At 33.2% G+C, this 10,670-nt stretch overlaps 1 protein-coding gene across 5 annotated transcripts; it reads left to right on the top strand.

Annotated features, from left to right (window-relative positions):
• Positions 1-3,611: 3,611 nt before the first annotated feature.
• LOC113805611 (fl(2)d-associated complex component) lies at positions 3,612-10,070 on the top strand (the record flags this gene model as incomplete). 5 transcript variants are annotated; one of them, XM_070124591.1, is given in 13 exon segments in its annotated part: positions 3,612-3,674; positions 4,603-4,880; positions 5,146-5,375; positions 5,550-5,761; positions 6,224-6,419; positions 6,537-6,683; positions 6,839-7,041; positions 7,133-7,315; positions 7,471-7,621; positions 7,738-7,914; positions 8,293-8,427; positions 8,871-9,098; positions 9,955-10,070. In XM_070124591.1, coding segments are annotated over 12 exon segments (2,056 nt in total), but the record flags the coding sequence as incomplete, so codon positions are not given.
• Between the last annotated feature and the right edge of the window lie 600 nt (positions 10,071-10,670).

Genomic DNA, 10,670 nt, shown 5'->3' with positions numbered 1-10,670 from the left:
GGAGACTTTGGCTCTGGATCTCTGTTGGGATGTACATGCATTCTCCTCCCTTTATCTATGCAGAAATAGTTGAAACATGTTTGTCACCTACATTCTATGATTATGCAAATGGCACTGGTAGATGTGTAACAGGGCAAACCTTGACTTGCATGTCACAGCACCTTTTTCATATATTTGTTGATGTTTCTTTTTTGAGATGATGAATATTTTACTATTTGTATACTTTTTAACCCTTCAGTGACAGGCACGTCTATAGCTCTCATGACGTAATGGCCTATGACATATATTCACGCCATGACTTGCAACAGGTGGGCCAGCTGTACACAGTTTTGGCCAAGCCACAAAGCCTAGACTGTTGCATATTATTACTTCACAAAAAAATCAGGGCCCATCATCATAGGATTATACCTATGTATATGGACAGTTGATTATATTTTTAGATATACAGGGGAGTGAAGAAAGTTACCAACAGGATATTATTTCAAACTACAGGGTGTATAGGGAAGAAACACATTTATAAATGGAAAGCTGTCTGTTATCGGACATATTACAGAGAAGAACTATTATGTTAAATAGAACTTCTTCCCATGGTATATATGTTATTTAAGTACTATGAAGTTTTCTGAAGCATATAAGCCTTTGTTTAAGTGAATCTGTTTAGGTTCTACTGATGATAACTAGTTAAAACTCTTTTCAGTACTTACCTATCATTAACAGGACATGAATATTAATTCAAGAAGTTCAGGCCATTTCCTTGTTATGGCTTACTACTCATCATATCTGAAGGAGTGGATATTGTAGTAATAGGTCAAGTACAATTATAGGATCAACTTAACTACTGTCACCAGTGCTGTTAATTTGTGACATAATTTTTTGGCCATTTTGGAGGAAAATGGATCTCATTACAAATTGCAGAGATTTGAGGTGGACGTAATGGGAATGATAAGAACACATGTATCAGGCCTTTTTCTCTTTCTCTCTTGTTTAAGGGATAAAACTGCTACCCTACCAAGTAATTGTAAGAGAGTAAACTTGGGGGATTACATTGAGTATTTAGAATACTGGAAAGTCAGAAAAGTGATAAGCACACAAGATGAGTATACGTCTGTGTTTTTATGAATGACTTTATGATAGTAGATCATCTAGACTTAGATTTCCTTTCTTTTCTTCTAATTTTGGTCTTTGTGAAATATTTCTGTATTAGCTGCTTCATTCCACATCTCCTACTTCTGCTCTTGCTTCTAAGCCTCCTCTTCATTCTATCCTGTATTTAATGAAGGTAGCACATATATGCTTTAAAACTGTTAGTGCTAAAAGTGCAGAATGAATTAAGGGAGTAGGAATAACTTGGAGATTTTCCCTTAATGCTGCTCTTGATGGCACATGTAGAAGTCACCCAAAGAAGCCACAAGAACAGACTCCTTCTAAGGACCACCAACAAACACAGCAGCAGCAACTGCAGCGACAAGCACAGAAACCACCACAAGTAAAGGTGGGGCAGCATCCAATCCCTGAGCTAGTGGGAATGATTATTTTGGCCTCTGCATAAAATGGGAACAACTACTGACAGAGAAAGAAGTTCAACCAAATCTTATGTACATGTATCAGGAGGCTTCATATTTTTATTTTCAGGCATTCTGCATGGATTACATCTCATGGGGAACTCTTTTCTACACACATGCAAGCATACATGCATACATACATACATATATGTATTTTTGAATGTATCTTTGTTTATGAATATATATATATATATATATATATATATATATATATATATATATATATATATATATATATATATATATATATATATATATATATATATATATATGATCTATATGCATGATCTATATATATGATATATGTATAACATATATATATATATATATATATATATATATATATATATATATATATGTATATATGTATATATATGTATATATATATAATATATATATATGATATATATTATATATATTATATATATTATATATATGATATATATAATTATATATTATATATATATTATATATATTATATATATTATATATATTAAATATATTAAATATATTATATATATTATATATATTATATATTTATATATATATATAATATATATATATATATATATATATATATATATAATATATATATATATATGATATATATGATATATATTATATATATATATATATATATATATATATATATATATATATATATATATATATATATATATATATATATATATATATATATATATATATATATATATATACATAATATGATTTTAATATATATATATATGATATATATATATTATATATATATATATATATATATATATATATATATATATATATATATATATATATATATATATACATAATATATTATATATATATATATATATATATATATATATATATATATATATATATATATATATATATATATATATATATATATATATATATATATATAATATATATAATATATCTTATATATATATATATATATATATATATATATATATATATATATATATATATATATATATATATATATATACACAAGCATATATGTATATATATACAGACACACACATTATCATTATTATTTTTTTATATTATACATATGTATCATCTTCATGCAAGTATATTGCAAACAGTAATGGAACTGTGTATTTCTCATATGTAACCTTTGAATTTCTTAAAGGTTAAGTCTAAGTGAATTAGATATTTTACTGTATGACGTGTTTATATTTGAAAATAGGCTGTAATAGGTCAATTTTCACTATCGAGTATGCAAAATTATTTTCGTTTTCCTAGAATTTATGTTTTACTAACTGCTGCATATTGAAGGCATATCCTGACCAAAAGTTAAAGTTCAAACTAACCAAAGATTTAATTTATGTATTTTTGGGTAATTTGGATGCACATACCCTTATAGGCATTATACCTCCTTTGTCTTGCAGTTGAATGAATAAGTACATGGTTTCCAGTTTTGTTAAAACCATTTATTTTTCAGTAACAGAATTGAAAAGTCAATATTCTTCAAGAGAATATGTAATTAGCCACTAGTACAATTACATACCCAGAACTTTAGCTTTGTTATTGTGGTGTTAGAAAAGAAAATATGAGTTGATGTTTTTGTTCTTTGAAAATGATTATGAAGCATATGTGTTGTATAATATGTGTTATATTGTAATACTACCTGACAGTCATCCATTTAGAAATTGGCAATGTATTATGATTTTGATTTTTGCTCTGACATTACTTACAGCTTTTTGCTTTATCTTTGTTTGTAATGCACAGAACTTGTTTGACCTTTCAGATTGTCCTTGTTAAAAGAAATTACATTTTTTTTATCCATATTGAGGATTTTTCTTAGTATTATAAAGTTTTTATCAAAGAGTTTATTTCCAATTTTTTTATTTTCATGTGAATGTTATAGTGCTTTTTATGATATATATATCAGAATGTGAAGTAGATTTTCGCAGGCTAGAAAGTTATTTACATGGTTTGACAAAGATATTCTAATTTTACTATATTCTTAACAAGTGACAGTAAACAGTCTTTTAATGAGTGTGTACCTGCTTCCACAGGTGAATCTATCAGAAGAAGGGAGGACTGCTAAAGAAGCTGGGAAAGACAACAATAATCACAGAGGTAATGCTCATAGAATGTTTAAAAGCAACACAGAAACACTATAGTATATGATAATAGATATCCTTTTTATTTAAAGACAAAGATTAATATTGATTTGTACAATCTAGTATAGTAAGCAAGAACTTTCACCCTTAATATTGATTTTTAAAGCAATATATATATATTTTTATAGGCTTTTCTTTAATTACTTTTGATATTTGTCCATTCATGAGCAGGTAACAAATGAAAGTAATAACTACTGAAATGTAGTACAATTTATAAGAGTCAGTACTAAGCTAAATATTATTGATAGCAAGACATATAGATATATTAACTAACAAACTTTATTGAGAAATTCTCAGATTGAGTGCTGTTGTGAATAAGCCGTTAGGACTGTACTCTCATGTGTAATTGTAGATCATTGTCATATTTCTGCTCATTTTTACACACATTTTATAATTCTATTGTCTCACAGGGTACTTTTAAGTTCTTATATCTGGGGAAGCATTGTCCTATTAGAAAATCTTTGGGCTGTATAGATTCCCTGAATTTTTTTTACTGGTATTTTTTAGATACTTGTCATTGCTGTCATCCATTTATTCTTAAAGGGTTCCCTTTATAAGCTGTATGCAAAACTTTTCTTAGTAGACCTCTTTTTTCAGTGGTTATAAAGAAATATATAGTTCACCTTAGCAATTTTCCTTTTATATGAGGTATTTGCTCCCATGGTATCCATTTAAGTTAGAAAAATATCAGGGCTCAGGGTGATATCTTGAGATCATTCACCCCAAAGTGTGGGCTTATCAGTAGTATGAATTGGTTTCTTTGATTTTATTTGTGTATCCTTGGTAGGAATGGCAATTTCAAAACACTTCAAAAGTGATATCCTTTTTTTTCTCTCTCTCTCTCTCAAAATGAATATCTCCATGTTTTGCCTTTTGTAATGCAGGGTCACAGACTAAGAGTGGTGGTAATACTCCAGTCAGCTTTCCTTACCCGGGCAACAAACCCCTTGTTCCTCCTCACGGCCCTGGTGTTGGTAAAGGTGGACCTGGTACTCAGGGGTCTGAGGTGTGGGACCTGAGAAGGCTAGAAGAGGAAAGTGAAGTAGCCTTAGAGCGTCGGCGGCAACAGCTGACGCAAGAGTTGATGCGTGAGATGGCTGGTGACTCGCATCACCATATGTCAGCCATGGATAAGAAAGTTAGTAACAGTTCCTGGCACAAGGTTAGAGAATTGCATACCTATCTTGTTTTTATATACCTTTGCTGTTTGGTAGCCTTTATACACTTCATGGTGATTTGTTAGGATGTCCCCTTGAAACATTGAAACATGACATGTATAGTAGTTATCCAGCAAGAAGGGAATGTATATATATCAGAATTATTTTTTACGAACAAAGAACTTTCTAATTATCTTTCTTTCAATTACTAATGATTGAATTGAGTTGAAAATTATTTATAACTCACCTGTTCCTTATGTTTCTCCACAGCAAATGCATAGTCAACATGGCCATCGAAGAAGCATTTCATCTTCAAGTAGCAGCTCATCTTCATCGACTTCCTCGTCAACCTCGTCATCTTCCAGTTCCTCCTCCACTGACACATCAGCTCACAGGCCTGGCCACAAGCGGGACACAAAGCGCAAACCAAGACCCAGCAAGAGGGTTGCTCCCACAGGCGACCGCTCTAAGCTTAAGAAGACCAAGTCAGCATCATCTTCGTGAGTTACCTTTGTATTACAAATAAAGTTTTGATTGTTTGATATATTTATGTTTGCACTTATTATATACAAGATTTTATTAGTAGTAGTAGTAGTATTATCCTTTTTGTTTGGATTATGAATCAATCTTTCAAGAGTCAGTCAGGTGATACTGACTCAAATATTCTATTACAGGAGAAAACATAGTAGTAGCAAAAGCAGTAAGAAGAGTCATCCCAGTAAGAAGGACCATGACAAGGTTAGGAGTCACAAGACTAGCCGTTCACCCACCAGAAGGAAGAGTTCCATGTCCAAGAAACTTTTGTCTCCTGGACGTAAACGCTCACCTTCTCCCAGTTCGAGAAAGTCGCACAAGATATCACCTGGATCCTCTAAACGAAGTAAGAGTAAGTATATTTATAGTGACATATTGTGCCAATTACATAATTATTATTAATATTCTGAATGCACAATAAAATCAGCTAACAGTAAAAGTTTATATTTTACATTTTACTTTATTTTATTATTGTTATTATTGATATTTGTTAGTTTTGAAGTTATGTAATTTATGAAATGTCACCCAAATTATAGCTGTGGGAAAGATAGATAATGGCTTTTCTCTATCCCATCACTGATGTTATATAACTGCTTTGTCAAGATTTATAGTTAACCTATTAACAATAGACTTATTATTACTCCATTGGTGAATGTTAATATCATTTGATATGGAAAACAGTAATACTGGATGCTTGTTTAATGCAACTTCTTAAGTATATTTTTGATAGATATATTCCCAGTAATTATTTTGCCAGTGAAGTAAAAAAACATGAACTAGGGATTTAATAGACTAGTAACATATTGTTTTGCAGGCAGAAAGAGGTCACATTCCCCTAGAGAACGTGTAGAATACCGAGACAACCGCATGGCTGTTCCCGAGAGATCCCTAAGTCATGGGCGTGACCCTAGCCTTGGATCTCATGCGGGTTCATCACGGAGTCGAGATCCAAGAGTTGATGACCGAATGCGTAGAATGTCTCCTGAGCAGCTTGGAAGGGACAGATACAGGTTTGTGATACTAAATGAGTCTTTGTTTTAGTAAATCATAATAGATATTCCATATCACTTTTTGTTTTGTAAAGTACTATTCTATTGTTACAAAAATATATTTGTTATCATTCCCAGTAGTAGAGCAGAATCACCAAGTCGGAGATATGAAAAGGAGCGCGGAATGGAAGAATATGTTGAACAGCGCCGAGAACGTCGGTCACCCATATCAAGATCAAGAGAGGTTGAAAGGAAGGATCCTCATCGACATAGAGATTATGACAGGTAAGATATTTCAAAGTTTAGATATAATGTCTTCAGGTATTATAAGTAGAAGTTTTATGTGAGTTGTTAGTCTGTGGTATTACTTTATAAAAATGAATGAAAATAATTGCCATATACAAGAGTCAATGTTTTGTACCTTTTTTAATTATTCACAGGCATGAACGGGATCATTATGATGAACGAAGACGTGATGATCCAAGGAGAGAAGATCGTGAAAGGGAGCAGTTGAGAGAACGAGAATTGAGGGAAAGGGAGATGAGGGATAGAGAGCTGTTGAAAGAAAGGGAGAGAGTGGAACTGATGGAGAGGGAACAAGAACGTGAAAGGGAGAGAATGAGAGAAGTAGATGACAGGAGAGGTATGGATTATTTAGATCATTAGAAAAATGTAGAGCACAATATCTGCACATAGATTTACTTCTTTTCTCATATGTGATATTCATTTTGCAGGACGCTATGCAAGAGAGCACGAATTTGCAAGGGAGAGAGAAGTAGTGGTACGTGGTGGTGGCAGGGAGTATGAAGGAGAAAGAGAGTTCTATTCACCTAGGGGGCGACCAGAGATAGATGCAAGAGTAATGCCCGTTGATGATCGACGAGCTTACGAAGACCCAGCATATGATAGATATCAGAGTGAGTTGGAAATTTGTCATAAATAATCATAAATCATATAGTATGCTTTCAAGTCTCATGAAACTCTTGTCTTGAAGTTCACCATTGGTTAGGATAAATTCCTTTGATTTCTTATTAACTATCAGATATTGTCATTAATTTGTAATTAATCACAGGTGAACGTGAACGCAGTCGTTATGAAGCAGGTCGTGATCGATATGACGAATTATCTTTACATGATCGTCGAGGACTGCCTCCTATGGAGGATCGTCGTTCTGATCGAAGAGGCCCTCCAATTGATACTCGTTTTCCAGATGAACGCAGAAGGTAAAAAAATGTTTTTCATGAATTACCAGTCTATATCTGAAATATTTTTTGTAAGAAGATCTATACTGTAAGTGAACAAACTTTGGTTTTCAAGTGATATTTCTCTTACTACTCAGAAGTGGAGGTAGCCTTGACCCAAGAGCTCATGAAGCATGGGTGGAGGAGCATCGTGGAATGGAGCGGTTGGAGAGAGCAGAGCACTTTGCCCCCCATGTTCCTCCTCGTCATCGCCACCAACCGGATTGGGTCGGAGGCCGTCCACCAGCAGCTTGGGAAAGGCATAAACACCCCAGGTTTTTACTATTTGATTAGTGTACTCCAGACTGGTCCTTTCTTTATGTCATATGATTTTAGACGTGGAGGCTTTGAAGAGACAGTTAGCTAGCTTAATTGTAATGGTTCCTACTGACTCCAGGTGACTTATACTTATATCATTAGTGGTAATATGATTTAAATGTTCAGGTAGTTCTTATGAGGGAGATGTAATGAAAAAGAAAATAATGATTTTTGAGCTTATTTAGGGATTGAGGCATGGTTTTCTTTCTTCTTTTTTTTTCCCCCCCCTTTTTTCCTACCAGCATATGTATAGATCTGAAACATATTCTGCCATTCAAGTTTATCAGCATTTCTCATCTTTAGTAAATGCTTATTCTTCATCATGATCTCGATAGGCATGAAGACTGGGGAGATGAGTATGGTGTTGCAGTTGGCAGTCGAGGTGGAGAATGGGGAGAGGAACCTCATGAGTGGGTAGGGGACCGTCAGGGTCCTTTGCCACCCCATCAAGAACAATGGAGTCATCCCAGGTCAGATTTTGAAAAAATGTAAATTTCTAAATATCTATTGAAAAGAACTAAAAAATAGTGAAATAGTGATCTGGAGGTAATGAATGTAAAAGACTAGACTATTTGTTATCAGTCTTTGCCTATCACTTTTCCATAATTCCATAGGTGTTTCTCAGAACTTAAACTTCATTCATATTCCTTTCTGGCTTATAATGTGATAAACCTCTCTTGGATTATAAATGACAAGACTTTGAAATATATTCAACATTAAGACAGATGAAACCATGTTCAGATGATAATATTCACCCAAGTCATAATCAGATATGATTTTAGCTTGTTAATTATTTCTTATGTTAAAAGAAAATAGATAATCACAATTTTATTCCCTCTTTTTACATGATTTTGTGTCTGGCCCTAAAGATAAAGAAATCACTCTAACATAAAAAGTTGATGTATACCCTTAGAAGGAGCTACAGGGATGAGTGGGGAGGTAGAGGAAGTGAGTGGGTTGATCGGGCTCTCCCTGCTTATTCTGGTGGGCGCGATTTGGGTCCTCCTGCACCCCAGGGACCTTCAGTTGGAAGGGCAGATCACAGCCAGCCTCCACCACTAGGACGCAGAACTCGCAGGGAGCAAGTGGAGCAAGTCATAGACCCACCTCCCTTAGCTGGATCTTCAAGCCGCCATCATCTGTGAGTTGTGTGGATTAGTTTTGCTTACATCCCCCCATTTATCATTATTGGCATATGAAGGTTCTGTTTAAGAAAATGTAAGGTGTAATTTTCTGATTTACCTTATTTAATCATGTATGTTAGTTTTATTGATATTTTTATTATTACTGTTGTCATTATGAATAGTTATTATTTTTAGTAGTAGCAGTACTATCATTACTGTTATTGCTATTGTTATTATGATTACCATTGTTGTTATTGATATTATTATTATTATTATTAATATTATTATTATTGGTGTAATTGTTATTGTTATTGTCATTATTTATTAATTATTATTTTCTATTATTGTTGTTGTTGTTGCTGTTGTTTTTTCTTCTTTTCTATTTGTTATTATTATTATTGACTCTAATAATTGTATTAGTATTATTATTTTTGATGTTGGAAATGATATTAATGTTATAGTTGTTGTTATTATTTTTTATTGTTATTATTTTTATCTATTGTTCTCATTATTATTGTTCTCATTATTATTATTATTATCATCATCATCATCATCATCATCATCACCATCATCATCATCATCATCGTTATTTTTATTATCATTATTATTGATTATTTTCATATATATTGTTATAAGGATTATTATTGTGATGATTATAGTGATGATATTTATATTTATTATTATTTTATACTATTAAAATATGCTAAGATATGAAGATAAGTTATGATAATTATCTTTTTGTGTGTGTGTGTGTGTGTGTGTGTGTGTGTGTGTGTGCGTTCGTGTGTGCACGTATGTCTTAATAGATTTTAAGTAGATGTAGATAATCCTAATGTTTGTATACTGAAGTAACCTTTCACTTCTCCCTGACAGGCCTCCTAGCAGTGAGGATGAGGGTATTGAAAGTGCCTTGGTGCCTCCCAGAGGTGGGGATGCAGGCACTCCCCCACCCCCGGACCAGGACCAGGCACTCATGCCAGGTAATGACGGTAAGACCATCCCCCCCCAGTGTGTCCAGCCTCGTCAAGTCAGTTTATTATCTGGTAGTTTGCATGTATATTGTTTCTGTTGATTATTTTGGTTTTCTATTTATTTTAAATTTATTCTGTGTTTTGTGTTGCTGTCTTATCTTATCTGTCTTATATGTGGGCATTCTTTTTTATGTTTCTGTTTCTCCTGTCTGCCTAAGGTTTGGATTATAAAAGCAAAGGAAGAAAATAAAGATAAAAAGAGGAAAAATACATGCATGCACGTGCGTGCAAACAGGCACTCAAACACACGCATGCACGTGCGTGCGAACGGGCACACAAACACATGCCTGCACATGCGTGTGAATACACACACAAACACGCACATGCACATGCTTGCGAACATGCACACAGACACACGCATGTACGTGCGTGCGAACACGCACACAAACACACATGCACGCATGAAAACACACACACAAACACACACACACACACACACACACACACACACACACACACACACACACACACACACACACACACACACACACACACACACACACACACACACACACACACACCCACACACACACACACACCCACATACACACCCACATA

Source organism: Penaeus vannamei, chromosome 8 (genome assembly GCF_042767895.1).
Source record: "Penaeus vannamei isolate JL-2024 chromosome 8, ASM4276789v1, whole genome shotgun sequence".
NCBI classification, from domain to species: domain Eukaryota; kingdom Metazoa; phylum Arthropoda; class Malacostraca; order Decapoda; family Penaeidae; genus Penaeus; species Penaeus vannamei.
Note: the sequence above shows the minus strand (reverse complement) of the source record. Positions and strands in the feature narration are given on the sequence as shown.